Raw genomic sequence first — 25,292 nt, 5'->3', positions numbered from 1 at the left:
CCCCTTTCTCTCCCTAACACCCCCTCTCAATCATTCTCTGTCTCTCCCTGACACCCTCTGACACTCTCTCACTCCTGATCGCACCCATTCCTTTCTCTTATTTTGCTGCTCCCCCCTCTGCTCTCTCTTTTTCCAATTCCCTCTTGCTATGGGTCCCACAAAGATCTAGTTACGCCTCTGACTCTCACCATATGGTTTTGTCTACACACAGGATGCAGACAAAGCATGTGATGTTAAATTCCAATATAGGCATCCCTGGAAATCGGAATTAGGCAAGTAGTCTTCTTTGATCCTCTCACTGTTCCTTCATATGGCCCCAGCCGACCGGTTTCGATACCTTGTGGTATCTTTATCAAGGCATACAAGATTGGGCCACTGGGAGGGGTATTTATACTCCCTTGTAATTTATGCATAAAAAACCTATTACCAGACATGGATTATCTAGCAGCTAAACACATATTGCACAATGTCCCAAATGTAACATATTCCAGTCCATATCTTTGTTCAAGCTTTTACCACCAATTATACAGCCCAACATTCTTTTGATTTCGCCTTCACATTTGTGATGAATTTTTAAAAAATGGTCTGACAATGGGTGGGTCATACAACCTTTCTTTATGTTGTAAATGTGTTCTGCTGACCTAAGTTTTAGGTTTCGAGTGGTTTTCCCTATATATATTTTATTACACTCACATTCCAGGAGATAAATCACGTTCCTTGAATGACAAGTAATAAATTGATTAATTTTGTGGTTCACCCCGTTTACTTCAAAATGGGTGGCTTTTTTGTCAAATGGTTTGGTGTTGGTTGATTTACACATTAGGCAGGTCTCGCACCGATGAAATCCTTTGTTACGGTCACTGCCTCCACTTTTTTCTGGTAAAGCACTTTTTACCAAGAAATTTTTTAGCGATGGTGCCTGCCTATAGATAAATCTAGGTTTCGCGGGCATTGCTCTTCCCAACACTGGATCATCTAATAAGATCCGCCAGTTTTTCTTGATGACCGATTTAACCTTTTTATGGTGGGACCCATATTGCATGAAGAATGCCCACTCACTGACACTCACTGTAGTTTTTCAAGTGTATATCCTTTTTGAATGAATCTTTGATCCATTTCCGTAAACTGTTCTTCTAATATTTCTGGTTTTGTACAGTTTCTCTTTAGGCGCATATATTGCCCAAAGGGAATACTGTTTAGCCATCTTTGATGATGTTCACTGGTTTTTTGAATGTATGAATTAGAATCAGTTTCCTTTCTGCGAGTTTTTTAGTTTGTATAGTTCCCTGGTCTATATAGATACTGAGATCCAGGAAAACCAAATTTGACTTGCTGATGTTAAAAGTTAATTTTATGTTAAAATCATTAAGATTTAAAATGTCACAAAAATTCTTTAAAAAACTCTCCTCCCCTCTCCATATGAATAAAACATCATCTATGAATCTCCACCGAGGTTGGGCATAAGCTGTTCACCAATTTATTTTTCAAATTTGGTGCCCTTCTAAAGATAAGTTTTGGTGTTGGAGGAATTTCATTCCCGATTATTGGGTCTTTTCTCAAAAGCCCCCAATGTCTTCTAAAGATTTTAGTGACGTCAGAATGTTGGGCTGTATAATTGGTGGTAAAAGCTTGAACAAAGATATGGACTGGAATATGTTACATTTGGGACATTGTGCAATATGTGTTTAGCTGCTAGATAATCCATGTCTGGTAATAGTTTTTTTAATGCATAAATTACAAGGGAGTATAAATACCCCTCCCAGTGGCCCAATCTTGTATGCCTTGATAAAGATACCACAAGGTATCGAAACCGGTCGGCTGGGGCCATTTGGAGGAACATTGAGAGGATCCAAGAAGACTACTTGCCTAATTCCGATTTCCAGGGACGCCTATATTGGAATTTAACATCACATGCTTTGTCTGCATCCTGTGTGTAGACAAAACCATATGGTGAGAGTCCATTGTATCCTAATCGCTGTTCATGTGCTTTTTAAATTGTTTTTTATTAAAGTGTGTGTATATACTGCACCATGAAGTCTCTTTTATATTTTTGAGACATTACCGCACTTAAGAAGGAGGAGAAAGTGAGGATTGTATCCAGTGTGACGTGTATCGTCTCTCACATTATGCGCTGTTGTCTACACCACTTGTAGACCAAAGCTCAGGGTACGAGTTGATTTCAAATTAAAAGTCAAATTGATTTAATGTTCAACAGTATTACACTATTGTAGCATTTTTTCTCTTTTGGGTATATCGTCTGGAATTAAAAACTCCTCTGTTTGGATATTTGCTAAAGCGCCTAGGAAACCTGTCAAAATCCTGTATGGTATTGTATGTGAAGTTTTTTTGTTTTGAAGTGGTCCTTCAAAATATTTTGAAAGTGGTTACCAGGGCTGCTTAATTAAGCGCACGATTTTCTATTTTAAATCTACTGTGTATTTTGCCAATTTAAAATTATTCACGTGTAGGAAGAATTTGCCAGCCAAACCAGCCTGCCAAGTGGTACAGATTTGTCCACATACATCTATCCTCCTTGTGCTACAAGTAGTGTTAAACAACGTGTGACTGTAGCAACGAACATCTTTGCATGCAACTTTTTCCATTATTTTAATCATCATCAAATCGTATGCGATGCGATCGACGCAATTTTTACATTGGAATCAATGTAAACTGTACCCTGTGACCCAATTTTACATTGATTTCAATGTAAAAAGCCCCAAAACCCCCCATTTTGATAGCCACCCCACTATTGACACCAACCCGAAGCGCAGCAGTACGCATCCTACGACCTTTTCATACCCCCACTATCCACGTCGGCGTGGAGTTGATTTTATATAGTGTGGGGAGCCACCGAGCCCGACGCGTGGCGAGCGCACGCACATAACTTCACAGGTATACGCGTCCCCTCGCGGGGCTCACCACGCTGCGCTCGCCACACTATATAAAATCAACTCCACACCAACGTGGATAGTGGGGGTATGAAAAAGGTCGGAGGACGCGTACCGCCGCCCCGCGCGGGCTTGCTGTGCTCGCCACGCTTAGGGTTGGCGTCAATAGTGGGGGGGCGTTAACCATACTTAATACCCATGAGGGGGCATATACAATGAGATATTGGCCCTTTTCCCATTGTTCCCTATGTAAAATCGCGTTGATTGCAGGCTGCAGAGTCTGGGCAGCTGGTGGTGGTGGCGGGGTCAGTGAAGCGCGGTCCCTGTGGCACTGGGCATTAAGTTAATGGGTCCATGCGGTGGATGGGAACTGAGTATCACTATTTGCTGGGCGGCGGCGCGGGAAGAGCTGCTGAATTTGAAAACACTGGCTGGATGCTGATTGGATCCCACCATTTAAAAGAGGGGACTCCTCTCTCTTCCTAAAATGGATGCATTTTGATTCTGTATAGCAAGGAAGGGGATATATTCTAACATACCTGGACCGATCCCCCACCCCCTCCCCCTCTCGTAACACTGATAGACCTTTTTTTTTTTTTTTTTCAAGCAAGGTTACCCCCATATTTCTATGTTGTATGGTGGGGAATATAGTGACTTATAGTACCCCCCACCCCGCCCATCATTTATTTTTATTTTTTGTAAACCATGGTGAATAGGTGAATGTATACTTATGCAGCAATTCTGATGATGGCTGCATGGAGACCCCATTGGTCACTTGGGACTGGTGGTGACAAGGCTTTCAATACTGATAGAAGCCAAGAAAAAGCAAGTTTAAGTATAAACCTAATACATTCATGATTTCAGCTGTATGTACTGAACATTCCAAAGAGATGCATGTCTACATTACATTTATATCCAACATATTCCTTGTAGCCCTGGTACAGTATGTCCCTTTTTCAGTCATAGATATCTTGACACAGCAGTTTTGCTTTAAGAAAAGTAATCTACACCCCAGGGTCCAGATGTGTAAGGGAGCATACAGCATGAAAGAATGCTAGGAGCCGTGGTTAAGAACCACAAAAACATGCCACAATTATAATGTTTCTCCTCTGACTCTGCACAATAACTGTGCGTCCTGGAGTGCCCCTCACCAATGAAAGAGATGACTGTTACAGAACTAAAACCAAAATGGTGATTATTTTCCTAACCCTGAGCATGGGCAAAACACTAAAAAAGTTTTATAAGCTCTTAATCTTTTTTTTGTGTTCAAAGCATCACAGTGGAAATGAATTACTGTTTGATTAATATAGTTAAACATCACATATTCTAAATTGAATAATTAATGCAAAAGGAACATTGCCTCATAAGCAGTACAGGTCTGTACAGGAGAAGTATTGCATTCATTTTGAACATAAGGGATTTTATTGCCACCTGCTGGCTGTTATTATGATGGTCTGTCTGCTTTTCTGGGATCTCAGTGCAGAAAAGTGCAGTGCAGAAAATGTAATGCAGATGTCCGACGCTTAATGTATAACAATATTTTGTTCAAGATATGCAAAGCTGTATTGTTGTTATACTTAAGAACTTTCACATGGCATTCTCCCATTGCATACATCTTATCAAAATACATCGAGCCTTGGTCATACATAATTAAGCTGATGCTGTAAGGATGTGTAGTTTTTTTTCCTATATCGTAGATTTAATAAAAAACCATATTCTCCAACAGTCCCCATAAATGTAGGTTTTAGTTATTCGATTGTTGTTGTTTTTTTTTTTTGGGGGGGGGGGGGGGGAGGAGGAGGCTGTCTGCCCTGCTATGCAGATAGCAGCACTGGACATGTAAAAAAAAGTGCGTGCTGGGAAAGCACAGCAGTGACCAGAGTGCTGGTCTTGCCCCCAGCATGACATAGGCAGTTTCCATTAGAGGGCGTTGCCTAATGGGACCAAGCCTACAAGGCTCCTGGGGTCCTAATTTGCTGCTGTTCCTGGCCAAAGCTCTAGCGAAAAGGCACTGTAGCTTTAATAAAATTAATAACATCAACAATCTAATTTCAACTTAACCAATCCTTTTTAGAACTAGATTACAATATCAATACAATAAATTAGTTGTAAACACGAGGGAAAATGTCACTGAGGCAGATGTATTAAGCCTTAACAAGAGATAAATGCAAGGGGGATAAAGAGAGATAAACGTCCAGCCAATCACATCCTAACTGCCATGTTACAGGCTGTGTTTGAAAAAAGTCAGTAAGGAGCTGATTGGCTGGACGTTTATCTCTCCTGATCACCCTTGCATTTATCTCTTGTTAAGGCTTAATACATCTGCCCCATTATATATGATAGTATCAACCCTGTAACACATCTGTACATTTCACTTAGTTTTCATTTCATATATTGCAGATTTTACAATTTCAATGACCGGAATCGTTTGGTGAACAGTCCGTATATTGACAACTCCTACAAGTGGGCAGGTGGTGGGTTCCTTTCCACGGTTAATGACCTTCTAACATTCGGAAACGTCCTTCTGTACAGTTACCAGGCGCAGGGAATATTCAAAATTTTACCAGGATACCTTAAACCAGATACAATTTCCATGATCTGGAGACCAGTTCCTAATACTGAAATGAGTTGGGACAAAGATGGAAAGTATGCTATGGGATGGGGTACTGTGGAAAGAAAGCAGATGTGTGGCCTGTGTAGACACCAGAAACACTACATATCACACACAGGAGGTGCAATTGGTGGAAGCAGTGTTTTACTAATCTTACCTGAGGAAGACAGCGTTACCATGCCAGACAGCCAAACCACCCCACCAAAGGGAGTGGTGGTGACCATAATAACCAATATGCAGAGTACAGGGCTCAACAGCACAGCGCTCAAAATTGCACTGGAATTTGAAAAGGCCAAGACTGACACACAGCCATGTACTATGCAGTTGTAACATAAAGTAATCTGTAATAGATGTGGTTATTCATTTTTAATAATTAGAAGCTAAATTTTATAATGATATACATGGACTAATAAAATGTATTTTGAAATAATAAAGGAACATTTCCCATGCTTGTGTGTTTTTTTTTTTTTTCCTTCCTTTTAATTAGCAGATAATTAATTGAGAAACCAAGCTAAATGAATTGGTTGTGCATTAACTCTGACCGCTTGTCAATTTTTAAATGGATGTTTTTAAAAAATAATTATTTTTGCGTAGACTGCATTGGGTACTTATGTTAGTTGGGCACCCACTAGTTAGTACGCTCATACCCCCCACTATCCATGTCGGCATGGAGTTGATTTTATATAGTGTGTCGAGCGGATGCGTAAAACTAAAGCAGCCCATACACGCTGCTATGAGGGCGTCCTTTCCGTGCTGTACTAGCACGGATCACATTGCATTGCATGTGCATCAGTTGTGCATGCAATGCGATGCAATTTGATGAAACCTAAGTACAAAAAGTATGTGCTTGCACATACTTTTTGTACTTAGGTTTCATCGCATTGCATGCACAACGGATGCACATGCAATGCAATGCAATCTGTGCTAGTACAGCACGCCCACAAAGCAGCGTGTATGGGCTGCTTAAGCAAATAGCTTAGTGTACCCTGCTTTGTGAGATTTGTTTGCCATTCAAATCTCAATGTCCATTTAAATATACAAATATTCTGTGCACCAGTTTGCATTGGTCGCTGTGAGTTCTAAAGATAACTTCCCCAGAAACATCGCCAAGAGGGAGATATCCCACTTTACACATATTAGGACATACTTTAGCAATAGAGTTTTGGCAAAATCTGTATGCAAACTGATTGAAGTTGCTAGGCAGTGGTTCCCAAACTTGGAGAAAGTGCGCTATATAAATAAAACTTACTTATTCAGTTCAAGGCACCCTTTGGGTCTCCATGATTTTTTCAAGGCACCCTTAAGACAAAATATGTATGACTACAGTATACATGAATTGGTAAGTAGCAGTTCTATATTCAAGTGTGGGGGTGGGGGGGGGGGGGTTATTGTAATGTCTATCTTTGTATATGTCACAAAATTGAAAAAAAAAGTTAATAGCAATGTGGAACATAAAGGTATGTTGAATTTTATACTTGAATAAAGAAAAACTCAAATAAAAAAAAAAAGAATATAAGTAGAAGAAAGCTCAGATATAAGGGACTTTGGTCTTTAGGTTTTGCAAGATCCTTACATATCTGTAATAACAATATATCCTGTAATCCTGTAATGGTTGTAGTTTTGTATGTGATGTATGTATGTTTGTATGTCTAACTTTGTTATTATCTTTATGTATTTATAATTAAATAAAAACAAAGAAAAGTAGCAGTTCTATATTGCATCAGAGCGTGGCAATGTATAGTGATACGTATCAATTTGTTACATTGCGTACATCAATGCTCTCCCATGTCTTTTTGCAGTGCAATATTGGTCACATGCACCTGCATCCATTAAATCCCCCCGCCCCATATATTTTACATCCTCTCATCGGCGCTGCACTTTCCTCAGACCGGATCTCCTTCTCTCTGACCCCAGCGTGGATCTCCACAACAGCAGTGCAGGGTCCCCTTCTCCTGCTGCTCAGCACCGGGTCTCCTCCTCCATGAGTGATTCTCATGTTGGAGTGGAGTGAGCTACACCTATAACTGTGGTTTTATACAGTGATTGATACCCTATTCAAAAGAGGGAAACTTTATCTGTGACTATTTCAGCTTTGTTCAAGGTAGTTGATCTACCATATGAAACTAATCTGATTTTAGGAATTTGTTTCTTTAAAAGAATATCCGCTTGACGAAACGCGTTTTTTTTTTGTGGTTGAATAAACAGCTTTACTGCAAAAATGGATCCTGCGTCTTATGTGATCAGATGATGATATTGGACACTCAAAGGAAACATTATTATTTCATATCGACATTATATTGTCATTTTTTTATTGTATCATAATTTGCTGGGTGGTACTTTTTAGGTTTTAGTTTTAGATTTTAGTATCCAGCGCACTCTATAATAAAAAAAATAAAAATATATATATATATATATATATATACCATCTGTAGCTCTGGCACTCAATCGACACCACTGTTACTTGTTCTGTTGCCTTCCTCCGATACGGGACTCCATATATAATGGCTCCCACACAAACCAGCTGATGAACGGCGGCACTCAGAAATAACGACACATACACATGCCAGTGTCTGCCAACGTTTCAATGGCGGAACATTTTCGTCAGGGCATCGCAGCCGGACTCCTGAGTAAGTATACATGTAGTATTTATGTATGTGTATGTACATCTGGCGGGCGCATCATCACCTTTGGCGGGGGGGGGGTGCAATTTTTGAAGTTACGCCACTGCTAGGAGTCCAAATAGATAACAAGCTGGGGTGCAGTGCTCAATGTCACATAGCAACAAAAAAGGCAAACAGAATACTGGCATGTATAAAAAGTGGCATGGAAACTAGGGACTCAAAAGTAATTATGCCACTGTACAAAGCATTGGTTAGACCACATCTTGAATATGCAGTACAGTTCTGGGCCACACACTATAGAAAGGACATCATAGAACTGGAAAGAATCCAAAGAAGAGCAACAAAGCTAATAAAGGGAATGGAGAATTTAACCTACGAGGACAGATTAAACAAATTGGGATTGTTTACACTAGAGAAGAGACGTTTAAGGGTGGACATGCTTTTACATGTACATATATATCAGGGGCCAATATACGGAAATGTCCAGCGCCCTTTTTACCACAAGGAAGGACTCTAGGACACATGGGCAGAAGTTTAGATTAGAAGAAAAAAGATTTTGTTCCCTTAGAAGGAAAAAAAAAAATTCACGCTCAGGGCAACTAAACTATGGAACTCTCTTCCTGGAGAAATTAAATAAGTTTATAATAGGGTTGGACAAACAATTATTGGTTAAAAACATTCATGGGTACAAATAAGAACAAAAATCTATCTTTAAAATAAAATATCAGTATACACTACATGAAATAAGGGTTAAGCTAATAAACCAAGGTTGAACTAGATGGACGCAAGTCTTTTTTTCAGCCTTAACTACTATGTAACTATGTGTTTTGACATCCAATCATATGCGCAGCCCTGTGTGAATTGGATCCAGGGATCATATGTGCTGCACATATGATCTCCAGATTCGGCCCCCTTCTGGTGGTAGGGAATGGTGTCTTATGTGAAAAGACCACATACGATGTGTAGCATGTAATCCTGGGCGGCTCGTTGGGGATTGTATGGCCAATTAACAAGGCATTATTGCAAGTCATATATTTTTTTTATTTGACACCTTTTCTATGAATTCTTGTGTATGATAATTGCATGAGATTAGCAGTTTTTGAGATACAAAACTACTCCATATGAACATACCATGTGAAAGGAATTACATTTCTTCTTAAATTTTAAATGGGGTGTACACACAAGGAGATTTTGGCAGATTTTTGACTAGATAGTCAGTCTCCTATGTTAATCAAAAGTTTTTCTCCTGCTTAGTCAATATTGTCTATCAGAGATTGCTTTGCATATATAGACTGTGTAGGCAATGCAAATTTGACAAGATCAAGACAAAATTGTTAAGTCAAAATCTCTTGTCCATCTAGTCAAAATTGTCCATTAGCCAATGTCTCACCATGTGTATCAGGCTTGTCTTTTGTCCATATCTATATGGTTTTGTGTAGCAAGACGCTGTTATTTGAGGATGCGCGAGGCCAAACTGTGTAAAAAAAAAAACCCCCAGTAATGAATCGATTCCCAATTGCCTCACAATTTGACTGATAAAAAGCAATTATTTGGAGTGGTAACGTGCAGTTTTCTGGAAGAGTCCGGATAAACGCAGACATGCCCTGGCAGTTTCAGAAAGTGTCTGTGAGGTCAGCTTGTGTCTCATTCAACCTCATTATGTCTCAGCGTTGTGGAAGTTCAGAATTACGCACACTAGCACAGACTGGCAAAATCATTTGACGGCGAGTGAGTTGCAAATTGATTTGCAGATCAGCGATCCATTCCAGATTTGCACAGGGCAGTATTTCACTGTTTGGACGGGATGCGGTCATCTATTAAAATGAACTTAGGTCTACAGTCATTAGGTCGACCCCACTAGGTCGACTGGCAGGAAGGTCGACCTGACTTAAGGTCGACATGGGCCAAGGTCGACATGACTTAAGGTCGAATTTGCATAAAGGTCGACATGAGGAAGGTCGACATGAGGAATGTCGACTGGTCATAAGGTCGACATGGGTTTTTCACTGTTTTTTGAGCCGACATGTGCCGACAGGCGGTATTTCATGCCCTACCATCCACTAGGGCATGGTGGGAGAATAAAATAGTGTGCCGAGCGCAGCGAGGCACCGTGCCCGAAGCATCGCGAGCGATGCGAGGGTCCGATTCTCATTGCCAACTGTGTCCATGTCGACTGTGTCGACATTCGGATAAAAAAACAGTGAAAAACCCATGTCGACCTTATGACCAGTCGACCTTCCTCATGTCGACCTTTATGCAAATTCGACCTTAAGTCATGTCGACCTTGGCCCATGTCGACCTTAAGTCAGGTCGACCTAATGACTGTAGACCTAAATGCAGTCTGACGAATGATCCCATTCCGTCTGGACAGCAGCTATCTGAATGTGGGTCCTACCTACAGTCAGTGAATGCAGCTAGCTATCCAAAAATCGCTTTATTGCCTATACCACAGGTCTTCAACCTGTGGCCCTCCAGATGTTGTGGAACTACATGTCCCAGCATGCCCTGAGGTTTTTTGGCATGCACTTATAGGAAAAAATGTGGCAATGCATGTTGGAACATGTAGTTTCACAACATCTGGAGGGCCACAGGTTTAAGACCCATACATACAAACCACTTTTTGGACTCTGGTAGGAGGCTTGGGCTCAATTCAGTTTTAATGGAAGCCTGTGTTTATATTCAAATTGTATAATCCTATTTTAATATTGATAAAATAATATTGCACAGCTCCTCTCTTCACCTCAATTTATTTATTTTTTTAAACAAACTTTATCAGTTGGAACCGTAGAAATGTTGTAATGGTTAGCATTACTGCTTCACAGAACGGTGGTCACATGTTCGATTCCTACTATCACTGAAACTGTGGAGTTTGTATATTCTCCCTGTGCATGTGTGGGTTTCCTCCCATAATACATCCATCTAGACATTAACTTTGTTTTCTAGGTGGCACAAACTATACATTTTATTCGTAATCATATCATGAGAACAAGCATTCAATTGCAATTTTGCATTTATTTAGGAAATGGTTTGCACATAATCAAAGTCCAACTGCAAAAAAACAAACAAAAAAAATCTCCCTGAATTACAAAAGCCAACGAGATTGACGTACTGTACCACAACAAGGAAAGTGGTTCGTGATGCTGGACATAAGGCAAATCATCCTGAGGGGGCAAGTTGCAAGGTGCAGGAGAATCATGTCAAGCAAACAAAAGGCAACTTTAGTGTTGCTTTCTTCTGAAGGAACAACCTGTGGACAGAAACTATGCTATGAATCTTGTTTCATCTACCAGATCACAAAATGCATTCTTGCTGCTGTCATTTTGACCAGGCTTTTTAGTTGATTAGGTCTCAGTTATGTAGTTGACATAAAGGGTACTTGTTTCCTAGCACGGCCACAATCGGGTGTCATTTTTAGTGGTCTGCGACGCGACCGACGCAATGCCCCCGTCGGTCGCATCGTATGCGGCTAAAAAAGGCTTAAATGGTCCAGCCGCGATGCCCCCGATTTCCCCATAGGGAACAATGTTAAATGCCTCAATTTACCCGCGATGCCCCCGATTTCCCATAGGAATCAATGTTAAATGGCTCAATTTACCCAAATCATCATAAGGAACAATGGTAAATGGGCCAGAAAACCCCAAAAACACCCCTGAACAGTGAAATGTCCCCCCAAAAGTAGTTTACGCCACTACACGATCAACGCGAACCCGAAGCGTGGCGAGCGCAGCGAGCGCGCGAGGGGCGGCGGTACGCGTCCTCCAACCTTTTCATACCCCCAGAATAGAATAGTGTGTCGAGCGCAGCGAGCGGACGCGGATACCTTCGCAAGTAAACGCGTCCCTTCGCCACACTTCGGGCTTGGTGGCTCGCCACACTATTCTATTCTCAACTCCACGCCGACGTGGATAGTGGGGGTATGAAAAGGTCGGAGGACGCTCGCCACGCTTCGGGTTCGCGTTGATCGTGGGGTGGCGTAAACTACTTTTGGGGGGACATTTCACTGTTCGGGGGTGTTTTTTGAGTTTTCTGGCCCATTTACCATTGTTCCCTATGATGATTTGGGTAAATTGAGCCATTTAACATTGATTCCTATGGGAAATCGGGGGCATCGCGGGTAAATTGAGGCATTTAACATTGTTCCCTATGGGGAAATCGCGGGCATCGTGTCGGTAGCATCGCACCCGATTTTTTAGTGCATGCGATGGCCGCGATGCCCCCGATTTTTCCTCCTGATGCCCACGATCATGATCATGATCGTTGTGGCCGTGCTACGAAACAAGTACCACATAAAGTTCTAAATCAGGCATGGCCAACCTGCAGCCCTCCAGCTGTTGTGAAACTACACATCCCAGCATGCCTTGCCATAGTTTTGCTATTAGGGAATGCTAAAACTACGGCAAGGCATGCTGGGATGTGTAGTTTCACAACAGCTAGAGGGCCGCAGGTTGGACATGTCTGTTCTAAATGGTCCTAACACAGACATTGAAGTACTAGCAGCAGTTTCATGTCAGGCACTACCACATGTAAATTCATCCCTCTGTCATGTAGCACAAATTCAGATCAAATAATAGTAAAGAACACAGATATAGCAATATCTAATAATGTTTTTGAAAGAAATAAAAAAACATACAAAAATAAATCACACAACTGTTGCCTAGTGTGTCAGGATCAAATAGGTCTTTAGATATTACTTTCCTTATTTGTATAACTACAGTAATGTGCAAAAGTTATAGTAAGGTTTTGATAAAAAGCTGCAAAGTAAGAATGCTTCCCAAAAATTATCAGTTAACAAAATGCAAAGTGAATGGAAAAAAAATCTAAATCAATATTTGGTGTGACCTCCCTTTGCCTTCAAAGCAACAGCAATTCTTCTAGCTACACTTGCACAGTTTTTGATGGATCTCCACAGGGTGGTTGTTCCAAATATCTTGGAGAATTAACCACTAATGATCTGTGGATGTATGCTTGCTCAAATCCTTCCGTCTCTTCTTGTAATCTCAGAAAGACTAAGGGGCAGATTTATTAAGCTCTGTGAAGTGATAACTTGTCTGGTTTTTATCACCGGACAATCAGCTTCTAACTGTGTAGTTACAGGCTTGGTTTGAAAAATGACAGGTAGGAGCTGATTGGCCGGTAATAAAACAGACACTTTATCAATTCACTGAGCTTAATAAATCTACCCCTCAACAATGAGGTTAAGTTCAGGGCTCTGTGGGGGCCATATCATCACCTCCAGGACTACTACTACTTTACACTGAAGACACTTCTTAATGACACTGGCTGCATGTTTGGAGTTGTGGTCTTGCTGCAGGATACATTTGAATCCAGATACCTCCCTTATGGTATTGCATGATGGATAAGTACCTGTCTGTATTTTTGAGCATTGAGGACACTTTTAATCCTAACCAAACCCCCAACACCATTTGCCGAAATGCAGCCCTACACTTCCAAGGAAACTCTACCATGTTTCACTTGCCTCATTATTGCATTGCTCTGTAGCCCTTTGCCGAACAAACTCTCTTGTTACAAACAAATATTTAAAATTTGACTCCTCAGTCCAGAGTACCTGCCATTTTTCTACACCTCCGTTTTTATGCATAGTTGAGTCGCTTGGTCTTGTTTTCAGATGTACCTGGGTCCAACATTCAGGTTGATGGCACTGCTGGTCATCTTACAATTTCAAAAGGGAAGCATGATGTGTCTTTCATCTGATGCACTAAGGTTCCTTGGTCAACCACTACAACAACATTGACCCTTTGTTTGTGCTTTTTGAAAAGAGCTTGAACAGCACATCTTGGAAACCCCATTCTGCTTTGAAATATTTGCCTGGGAGAGACCTTGCTGATGCAGTATAACTACCTTGTGTCTTATTGCTGGCTCAGTGTATTACCTCCATAACCTCACCTTCCTCAACCAATTTTGATGCCTCCTATATAGCTGTTTATTAATGGTGGTTTCAACCTACATATGAAAATTAAGATCACCATCACCACCTGTTTGGTATGATTAATCAAGCATACACCAGTCTACAAAATATCTGACCTTGTGTAAGTGAACCTAGAAGAACCAATACGGTTTTGAAGGCCAATGGTGGTCACGCCATTTTTTCCCACACCTGCCTAAAATGTTTGCACTGTCAGTACTGTATGTAAGCCCCTGGGGTTTCCCCAGGTGGTATAAATTTCACCACCGTGAAAATATGAATTTAACAAAAGTCATAAGTGACCATGCTTTTTCTAAAATAGTGTCTTCTTTAAAACTCGATTTGAACAAGTACAGGAACTGTAATTGTCACAGTGGCATATGTATGAATCCTTGGAGAGAGAATGTACTATCCAATTAACTCCTAACTGTCATGCTACAGTCTACATCTAAAAACTAGGAGCTAGCTGGTTGGTTATTTATCAGCCTCAAATTAATCACTCTACAAGGCTTAGTACATATGTCCCTCGGTCACTATCAACTCCCCAGTGCCAGGAACTGGCACAGTACCTGTATATCCTCCAACTGCCCTAAACCAACAACTGGCACTACCAGTATCTTCTCCAGTTGTTGCAAGCAAACCACTAGCATAGTACATGTATGAGAGAGACACAGACACACACACACACACACAATGGGAAAAAGGGAAAGGCAGTATGATAAATCATTTTACAATATTACGCCTATAGTGCTCCAGTTGTTATGTTACTGTAGTTACCTTCTGTAAGCCTGGCTTTTCCACCTGTGGGCTGGCACAGAACAGTAGAGCAACCTACACAAAGGACAACCGTTTGTGCATGGCTGAAGACTGTAGTAATCTTATAGCAGCCTGGAGAGAAAGGGTAAATAAGGTAAATCTCATGTACAGTACTGAGCATGAACGATCAACATATATAACATTCTATGTTGTGCAAACAAATTAACCACAATAATAATAATGAATACATAATTTATCAGAGGTCTGTCAGAACTGAGAACAGTAGACAAGCATTGTTCTGCAGATCACTGTAAATCAATTGACACACATCTGAGGAACCTCCAGTGCAAAATGTGTCATGGTCAGTCATCTGCATGTGCACTTTTATTTTAGTAACCAGTTATGGTTTGATGCGGTACAGCTCACAGACAATATCTAGGTCGACATGCACATTAGATTTTCTGGGGGGTTTTTGATGTCAGTATCGACACTTGAGCATGTGGACCGCCAATTACTGTTGCTTGCCAGGCTTTGGGCCACTTTACCAATCCCAATTGGAGCCCACGTGGATGATAAAGTATGAAAAAGTCAAAAATGTTTAAATAAAATCCAAAATAAACTGGATGACCTTTTCCTTGTGTTGAACTTCGGGTCTGACCTAGACTTTGTCTGTCAGCCATCTGGATATTGATTTGGAGTGGATACCAGTTTGTATTTCATTATAAAGAACACTTAAACTTGATATTAGGTTATTAATTTAGTCCCAGCTACCACACAATTTTGGATCATTGTCAGTTTTTTTCCCATATACTTCTAGCAAACTAACGACATGGATTTCATCCATGTAATTATCTTTCTTGCATCAACATACCCATACCCTTTTTTCTCCATATGACACAAGATGTTGGCGCAAATTAGCCCTGCCACAAATAACTATTTCCGTTTGGTAATTTTTCCCATACGTTATGCTTTAAATTGCTAATAGTTCACCAAGTACTTAGGATTAGTATTTTTGTTACAATCAAGTTTCCTAATACCCTTTTCACAGCCCAGGTCTAGTCCGGGCCAGCGAACACTGGTTTCAGGCTATGTCACAGCGTATTGAAACCCACACAGATGCTTGACTCTTGCTAATACAGCAATAACTTAGGTTTGCAGAGGGGTTCAATAGCACACTAAGGAGTTCGGATTAGTAGTTTTGCTACAAAATAAATGGCAAAAAGTAGCAGATTAAGGTTCAGATTTTTTTCAAAAAGTCACATGGCGTGGTGTACCAATTGAGGGTATTTGCCACGATTTGAGGATAGGTGTTTGAGGACATGTCTGTACCTGCAGCAATACAACTTACAGTTAAAATTACAAAATTGCTGCAGGTGGAGGTGATTTTTACAATACACTTTCAAATGTTACAAAAATAGATATAGTAATGACCAGTGATTAACAGATACTTATTCTACACTAATCATAATTTACACCCCACACTTTCTTTTCAGCACCATAAATCCTCCCTCCTTTTGCAGCATCCACCATCATTCTAGCACTTGCTGCATCCTATGTATATACAATAAATAAATAAATTAAAATAGTGTCAAATGAGCAAATGGTTAAATTTAATATTTCTTAAAACCACCCAGCAATATAAAATCTGATGTGCAAGATGGTCACCTTTGCCAACCCTGCCCATCCAAAGCCAGATCTGATATTAATTGTGCAATTGTAACACTGGATGGCTCCATGTGTGGCTTGTCCACACATCCAGGTGGTTTTAGTCTATAAATACTTTCCTTTAAGATCTTTGCAAGCAGTTGCAATTTTTGCAAAGTGATCATATCAACTAAGTTGGTAATGGGAATGACTCACAGCGGTATTCAATTAGTTCTGTTTCTTCGCATAAGTGAAAAAAAAAATGAATTCAATTGCAACTGTTTTCGCCGCTATTGAAGGCATTGTTAGCCAATGCCTCAAAAAGCAGCGAAAATGGACGTAATTTCACCGGCAAATTGGAGAACACACGAGGATCGGCTTTTAATTTGCAATCCAGGTGTTTTCCTCACTGCAAAAATTTTCACCTAAGTGAAAAAGCAGCCCTCCAATTGAATAGTGTGAATACCCATTCATCCTAATATCTATCTATCTATCTATCTATCTATCTATCTATCTATCTATCCATCCAGAAATGTGCCAATTTTTTGCCTAGGCTGAAAATCAGACCTAATTGAATACCCCTTAGAGACTCTGAAAATAGGTACCATACTAACATTCATAACAGTTCATATGAATTACTATCATGTGTACATTAACTTTCTGTACATCTTAATGCTGTATCATAGTTTAGAGCAGTGGTTATCACACTTTTCTATTTCACAACACCCTTGAGTATCAGAATTTGTTTTTCACTGCACCTCTAGGCAAAAAGTTTAGGTACTTGTGTATTAGCAGGGCGCCTACTAAGCAAATTGCTTAGAAAATCACATCGCATGGGCCGTTTTAGTGCCATGCGATGCGATTTTACTATGGAATTTATTCACTGCTCTCTTGGCTCCGGCGGATCGCATTGCACCTCCTGCAAAATCGCATAGGGTGCAATGCCATTACATTAGCTATACAGTTGCAGGCCATGCAATGAGGTTTTAGGCAACCCCCCCCCCCCCCCACTATCCATGGAGAGCCCCACAACGGGCGGTGGAATGCGTCCTCCTGACCTGAGTTGATTTTATATAGTGTGGCGAGCACATGTATTCCACGTCCTCTTGCCACACTATATAAAATCAACTCCGCGCCGACATTGATAGTGGGGGTATGAAAAGGTTGGATGGACGCGTTCCGCCACCACTCGCCACACTTCGGGGTGGCGGGGTTGCTTAAAACCTCATTGCATGTCATACAAGTGTATAGCTAATGTAATGGCATCCCAACCTATAAAATAGCATGCTATTTTGCGGGAGGTGCAATGCGACGCGATCCGCCGGGGCCAAGAGAGCTTAGAATAATAAAAACGCATCGCACGGCACTAAAACGGCCCATGCGATGCGATTTCCCCTACGCTAGCGTACATATTCTAATTGGGCGCCGTGCTAATACACAAGTACCAAAGTTTATGAAATTTATAAAAATAAAAATTAAGCAAACTGTGTTTAGAATTCATTACTGGGTTCAGTTATGTGATGAGGGACAGGATTCGCTTCAGTTTGTCCACATACTTTTTGATTTGGTCTTGCCTGTTACATTGACCATAAATAACTTGAATTGGTCATAGACCACTAATCCAAGGCACAATGCAAGTGCCCTGACACACAGTTTGGGAACCTCTGGAGGACAGAGAGAAACAAAACAAAGAGCACACCCCCCCAGCATCCAGATAATCTTACCTGGGCATTTAACATCCATGAAGTAGGAGTTTGGGCTCTGGACTAACCGCTTTTTCTTATGCCTCGTCTTTTCCTCATCGGAGGACGGATGCAGCAAATCTTTAGCCAACTGAAATAGTAAGTACAAATTGACTAGGCTTTCCACTGATGAATGTCATTGGTGGAAACAAGATTATACTATGCACAGCAAACCACCAGAAATGTACATATAATGTACAGTGCTCTGCTGAGAAAGCCAGATAGAGAAACATTAGCTAAGCATCAGTTTACCTACCATGCTCTATATTAGAATATGAGACCTAGTCTACACAGAGAAAATACTGTATATTGCTTATATGACTAAATGCAGTGGCTGACCCGTTCTGCTTCAATGCCAGGTTTCACATAGTTTTATTATCACGGATAATCAACCTTTGCACTAACTTCTGCTGCTTTGTTACTATATTGGTTGGAATTAACACTTTGTACTGGAACACAATCACACATGCAATTTGCATGTGCAGTTATCTAAAGTAGAAATGGTACACTAAAAATGACTCACTCATTTGGTTACATTGAAACAATAATCAAACAAATGGCTACAATCTTGTCAATTATAGATAAACTCTTGCTCTGCTAATATTCTATTATACATATTGTATGGAAGAGTTCTGACAGTTGGAATTAAACAGTGCATGCCCCCCTAAATGTTTGCAGCTTAATCCCACAAATATTCAGTATTCCCTAATACCCCTTTCACACCAGCCTAAATTCCCGAGTTGGGTCCGGGAACAACCGGGGACTTGCTCTGGTGTGAAAGGTTCCAGGGACAAATTCCCGGGTTAATTTGCCGGCAATTTAACCCTGCTAGGTAGCAGGGTTGCTCCCGGGTCCTTCCAGGGTTACTGGCTGGTGTGAAAGGTGAAGGGACATGTCCCTGCTTCCAGTGTTGCCTCTGCTAGTGCTGATTTACTAGCAGGGCAACTTCCTGTTGTGGTGACGCTCACAGACACGCCCAGAGACAGCATACAGCATGCAGGGAGACACTGTGCATGTTCTGTAGCACCACATACCACAGAAGTGCATTTTAACCCCTGAAAGCCAGCAATGTGTGCCATGTCTTGGACAAATGAGGTGAGAGCTATTAATCATTAGAGGGGAAGATGCTTTCATATGCCTTTTAATTTGTTTTATACAAGTAAACAAAGGCTGAAACACTACAAATGTTTTGTGTCTTAATTAGTAATAATAAATAATCTAATGTGAGCCTCATACCCCTTTCACATCGCACTTTTAAAACGGTAAATTGCCGATTTTTTTTTCATTTTAAAACGTTTAAGCCTGCACTGTGAATGCACCAGAGCCGATTTACCGTTTAAAGTTAACTGGTATTTCGAACCGTGTAAAAAGCAGAGTCCTACACGGTTCCTTGCCGTTTTTTGAGCAATGTGAATGTGTACAATGTGTCTGAAACGGTATTTCAGGCAAACAACACAAGCTACAGAGCAGTGATAGGCTGTCCCCTTTAAAATGACAGGCAATGTTGACACTCTGGCTTAAAACGTGTTCGGGTTGAAACGGTTTGACTGCTATGTTGAATGAGACTTAACCGGTATTTAAAACGGTAATCTGCGGCAATGTTAAGGCTCTGACCCGTTTTAATTACCGTTTTTAAAACGTGTCGGCGATGTGAAAGGGGTATAAAAAAGGCCATTTTCAATGCTATTCTCATAGAAATGCAGGGTTATCCCAGGTTCAGTGTGAAAGGTGCTGACCCGGGTTGTCCCTGCTTCAAAAGCATGTATGAATGGGTCCCAACCCGGGAATGTCCCTGCTTGTCCCTGGAATTTAATTCCCGGGTTTGTCTCTGCATTTCTGGTGTGAAAGGGGTATAAATGTATCGCAGAGGGGCTCCAGCAGATCTCTTAATAATACATGGTGCCTCATATTGCAGTGCTATGCTGGGTGTTCATATCATGCCCAGATTGCATTGAATATGTGATTAAATGATAAATAGACCCCTTTGGGTTCTTACAGTTCATTTAAAGTTTCCAACTGTTCTCGTTCACTTTGGCTAAAATATAAGGACAAATGACATTTAGGATGTGATTAGACACAAAGAGAGCTAACAGTGCACAGTAACTAACCTTATTGTTTATTTTTTTGTTTGCATTTTCAGATTGAAAGTAGGTAAAGATTATAGTATATAACAGGTATTCAAAGCAACTTTAGAGGCGGTTTTAAATGGCATCATGTATAAGGAGTTGAAACATCCAACCCGTATACCTTAAGATGCGTACACACTATGCAACATTTTAAACAATATCACAGAGGGTTTATGCTACGAACTATAAAACGGTGCGCACTCCTGCGAATTATTAATGACCCCCCAGGCTCGGCTGTACATTCAGCAAATATTGTCAATGATTGCATGTATAGAGCAGGAACCAGATGACACTAAACAAGATCGTTAATTATATCTTTCAATGTGTATGCACTATATTGTTTGCCCAGGAGCAGGGGTGCTTTGGTTGGTGGTCCAGGCATAATTCAAATTCAAAATGGTCAGAATAAGAAGCAAAACTATTGTTTGTGGCTTCAGATTATAAAATATGTGGACAAAAAGCAGCTAATCCATTCCCTCGCCAAATAATTACCTTAAGGATGACATTTAATCATAAGCTACATTCTTTTTTTATTTCTCAATAAGATACTTTTGACCTAGGGGTGCCGTGAATCAAATTCTGATACTCTAGGGCAGGGATGGGGAAACTTTGGCCCTCCACCTGAACTACAGATCTCAGCATCCCCTGCACCAGTTTTAATATGGCCAAAAAGCAAAAGTGAAGCAGGATATGCTGGGATGTGTAGTTCAACAACAGCTGGAGAGCCAAAGGTTACCCATCCCTCCTCTAGGGTGCCATAATTCAAAAAAGTTTGGGAACCACTGGTCTACGGTGTATGCAATTTTGGTCCAGTGATGGGCCAAATATTGCCCTGACACGTTCCTGCTTTATGGTCGTATCAGTTACACTCATTTCAAATGCCTGCTGATATGTCATTACAGATGTGCCTTTTTCAGACAATCTATTTAAGTAATTTACTGCTGAAATTAGGAGTAAGATGCAGCCCTTTAGAAGGTTCAGGCACATGCACACAGGGCAATTTTAAGTTTTTTTTCTACACAATCTGACTAGATTGCTTAGAAATTAAAGCGCATACTCCCCAGTGACAGCGATGCGTGAACCCGCACGTCGCCATCATCTGACTACATCTTGACTGCATGCAGTCAAAATCTAGTCATCGCCAGTGTTCTCTCACAAGAAAGCACTAGTCCACACAGATCACTCAGCACAACACATACATATATATGTCTAGTGTCCGTTTGTGTCTTGGATACACTGCCATCTGTTGGCAGCTAGTGAAACTACATCTTTCCCACAAATGCACAAACACAGATCCAATCACAAGGTAGCAGACTAGCTTTCGAAGCATTTGCTTCGAGGGGGCTTACTAGTACAGAAGAAACATGTGAAGCACTATACGAATGAAAGCAATACTTTTTTCCTACAGCTACAGCACATTACTGTATTATTGCAGAGGAGGATGCGAGTCCCTAGAATACAGCCCTCCCACAACTCAGGTACGGAGTGAGCTGGCTACGATCACCTTCTGGGAAGCACCTACCGGTGGGTACAGGTATGATGAACGACAGTGCCATATAGCCCTGCCATGTGCGCCTGTGCTGGCACCATATGGTTGGTGACCCATCGGCCCTGCACTCATACTCCAATAGCACATGATACCCCAATTGCAGACGGCCTTGGTGGTCATCCCAGACAGCCCAGACAGCGGCAGAACAGCGCTATCCGCCTGCCGCAGCACACATATGCCTTGGGGTGCAGGCTATGCCCCACGCGTGTCCTGCTTAGGTGGGCACCCACCGCACGCGGCTGTCCCGCAAGACGTCTCTGACTGCGATCTCTGCCCCTATGTCGCGTGGAGAATAGGAGTGCGACACGTGCCGCATCACTCTCCCCCCTCCCTACTCAGACCCACACGCTGTCACTCACAGGCATTATTGTCCCGCGTGGGCTCCCAACAGTGACAACAGAATATTACACACGCACAATCCACGCAGCAGTCAGTGAAGTGTCAAGTTCCGGCCAGGTGGGTGGGGAAAGGTATAGGAGGAGTGGTTTTAGTGATACCGGCGGCCATGTTTGTTTTGGGCACCACCAACTGATATCGGGGGAATTTCAAAATAATGATCAATGCAGGAACCGGTGGTGAAGGAGACGGAGTAGCTGTTGCTGAGCCGTCAGTGCCTATGAAATATTGCTCGTTATTCAGAAGACAGAGCCCTTTCGGTACTTGTTTCCTAGCACGGCCACACCGATTTGTATCGGGGTGATCGGGTCGGAAAAATCGTGTCGGTCGCATCGACCCGATTTTTACATGGAATCAAGTGTGAATACGGCCCCTGGGACCCTATTTTACATTGGATTCAATGTAAAGTAGTCCCCAGACCCCAAATTTTACCCCCTCAACGGCACCCCACGATTGACGCCAACCCGAAGCGTGGTGAGCGCAGCGAGCCCGCGAGGGGCGGCGGTACGCGTCCTCAGACCTTTTCATACCCCTACTATCCACGTCGGCATGGAGTTGAGAATATAAAGTGTGGCGAGCCCGAAGCGTGGCGAGCGCAGCGAGCCCCACGAGGGGACGCGTATAACTTCACAGGTATACGCGTCCCCTCGCAGGGCTCGCTGCGCTCGCCACGCTTCGGGCTCGGTGGCTCGCTGCGCTCGCCACACTTTATATTCTCAACTCCACGCCGACGTGGATAGTAGGGGTATGAAAAGGTCGGAGGACGCGCACCGCCGCCCCTCGCGGGCTCGCTGCGCTCGCCACGCTTCGGGTTGGCGTCAATCATGGGGTGACGTTCACAATGGGGTTGCTTAACTTTTTAACGATGACGGGCCCATATACAATGTGAAATGGGTCATATTTGGCCATTTCACATTGTTTGCTATGTAAAATGGACTTAATCAAGTCCATCTCATCTTGTCCCATTATAATGGCACAAGACCGACGCGATGCTCCCGATTTCAATGGTAAAAATATTTTAACATTGAAGCCTATGGCAAAATCGCATCGGTCGCGTCGCGGGCCATGTTAATGCACGCGACCGACGCGATGGTCCCGGTTTTGCCTTTGCCGGCAAAATGAAACTGTTTTCAAAGGAAATCGGGTCCATCGCGTCCATCGTGTACCTTAACTTTAAGGTACACGATGGACAAGATTGTGGCCGTTCTAGGAAACAAGTACCGCCCTTTCTTCTTATATCTGGTAGCTTTCAGTAATACATTTGTGAAGTTAGGAGTGTCACAGTAGTGCTTGGATTCTCATCCCATAACAAACAATGTTACTCACATTACTAACGCATTACAGTAGTGCTTGGATTCTCATCCCATAACAAACAATGTTACTCACATTACTAACACATTACTCACTGGGCCTTGAAATCAGCATAGTGGGTGTGAGTGTCAGGCAGGTTTTTGCCATTTAAATGATTGTTGCTTTAAATCTGCGGCTGAGATCACAAATATCATTCCTCTTTATGTATACTTATCTTATTGTAGAAATAGGGCAGGATGTACTAAGACAAAAATGCGGTAAAACCCCCATTTTACTAACCCCCAGGTCAATGCAGGGCAGGGTATTGACACCTTTGGGAGCCTCCAGGTATGGGGGACAGCCAGGGGCTTTAGGGATGAGGGCGCCCCTAGGCACAACAATAATGTTTACTAAGTAGGACAGTTTATAGGGGCAGTATCTGCATGTCCTTTTGATTTGTCCTTAAGATGGACTATAGTACAGTACAGTGGATATTTTGCAGTTATTGGTACATTTTGGGCTGACAGTACTATCACAGGCATCCAAGTGCCGCCCCCAAACATGTGCCGCCCCTAGGCACGTGCCTAATGGGAAATTTGGCTCTGGGGACAGCTATGGGGACGGCGTGTGCCCCCACATATGCAACCCTGTACCTGGGGTGGTGGGAGAGGGAGGTAGTCTTCAAGGATTCCCACGCAAAATTCACAGACAAAATACCACTGTATTTGCGTTTTATAGACGACATTTTGCTTTTTTGTTATGGAGACAAAAGAGAACTGGAGGAATTCATTAATATCCTTAATCACAATGATCTGAACCTAAAACTAACATTTGAAGCTAGTCAACACCAAATTCATTTTCTCGATCTGGCCATCAGTATCGATGAGATCGGTAACATATGTACAGACATGTATAGGAAAGAAACAGCTACCAATAGCGTTTTACACGCTTCTAGTGCACATTTACCTAGCACTATTAAAGCCATCCCCAAAGGGGAAATTATCAGAGTAAAACGCAATTGCTCCGACCTTGAGACATTTACAAGAAAAGAACAAGAACTCTCTGAACGTCTGCTGGAAAGAGGATATAGCAAAAATGTAATAAAAAATTCCCGCAAGGCAAGGCAGCAAATCCCCCGAGATTCACTACTTTCCCCAAAGAAACATATCACAAACAAGGAAGAACCTATACACTTCATCAGTACATTTAACAACAACTGGAGAGATATCCGTCAGATATTGCAAAAACACTGGCCAATGTTACAAACTGACGAAGATTTAAAAAACATCCTCCATCCCCAAGTTCAGTTCAGCTGGCGCAGAGCCAGGAATATTGGGGACCAAGTAGTACGGAGCCACCTAGCCGACCCACCATCAAGTACAATCATTACGAAAAAACAAGGATCTGACAAGTGTGGTCGCTGCAAAGCCTGTACTTATATGATACCTACCAAATCATACACAGACAAATTCGGAAAAGTGTGGAACATCAAAGGATTGATTAAATGTACAACCATAGGGGTGATTTATCAAATCCAGTGCCCCTGTGGCAACATTTATGCGCGCAAAACCAAGAGACCACTGAAAGTGCGAGTGCTCAAACACATCTGCTCCATACGAAATGCAAGGAAAGATTCAGCCAACTTAAAAAAACTCACCCCCATAGCTAGACATTTCGGGGGAAATTTACTAAAGGAAATTTGTAAAAAAATAGGTGTATTTGTATCCAGAAATACACTCATTTTTG

General features: G+C 41.8%; 2 protein-coding genes across 4 annotated transcripts in view; one reads left to right on the top strand and one right to left on the bottom strand.

The window, feature by feature from the left end:
• LACTB (lactamase beta) overlaps window positions 1-5,948 on the top strand; it is a 45,834-nt gene extending 39,886 nt beyond the window's left edge. For both annotated transcript variants that reach the window (XM_083183499.1, XM_083183498.1), the window contains exon 6: window positions 5,289-5,948. In XM_083183499.1, the coding sequence (XP_083039625.1) occupies window positions 5,289-5,829 (541 nt within the window). In that variant the 3' untranslated portion in view covers window positions 5,830-5,948. The remainder of the gene's footprint in view (window positions 1-5,288) is intronic.
• A 5,164-nt stretch (window positions 5,949-11,112) lies between these two features.
• On the bottom strand, window positions 11,113-22,358 carry RPS27L (ribosomal protein S27 like). Of its 2 annotated transcripts, none has more exons than XM_083183497.1 (4): window positions 22,220-22,358; window positions 18,168-18,276; window positions 14,821-14,931; window positions 11,113-11,367 (listed from the first exon to the last, which is right to left on the bottom strand). In XM_083183497.1, exons 1-4 carry the CDS (start codon window positions 22,223-22,225, stop codon window positions 11,339-11,341), a joined length of 255 nt encoding a protein of 84 aa, XP_083039623.1. In that variant the 5' UTR covers window positions 22,226-22,358; the 3' UTR covers window positions 11,113-11,338. The 2 variants fall into 2 exon arrangements, with proteins under 2 accessions (XP_083039623.1, XP_083039622.1); XM_083183496.1 differs by lacking the exon at window positions 22,220-22,358 and adding an exon at window positions 21,834-21,995.
• Window positions 22,359-25,292: the final 2,934 nt, after the last annotated feature.

This window comes from Crinia signifera, chromosome 4, assembly GCF_055691185.1.
Source record: "Crinia signifera chromosome 4, ASM5569118v1, whole genome shotgun sequence".
Classification (NCBI taxonomy): Eukaryota; Metazoa; Chordata; class Amphibia; order Anura; family Myobatrachidae; genus Crinia; species Crinia signifera.
This window is presented reverse-complemented; position numbering and strand designations above follow the sequence as displayed.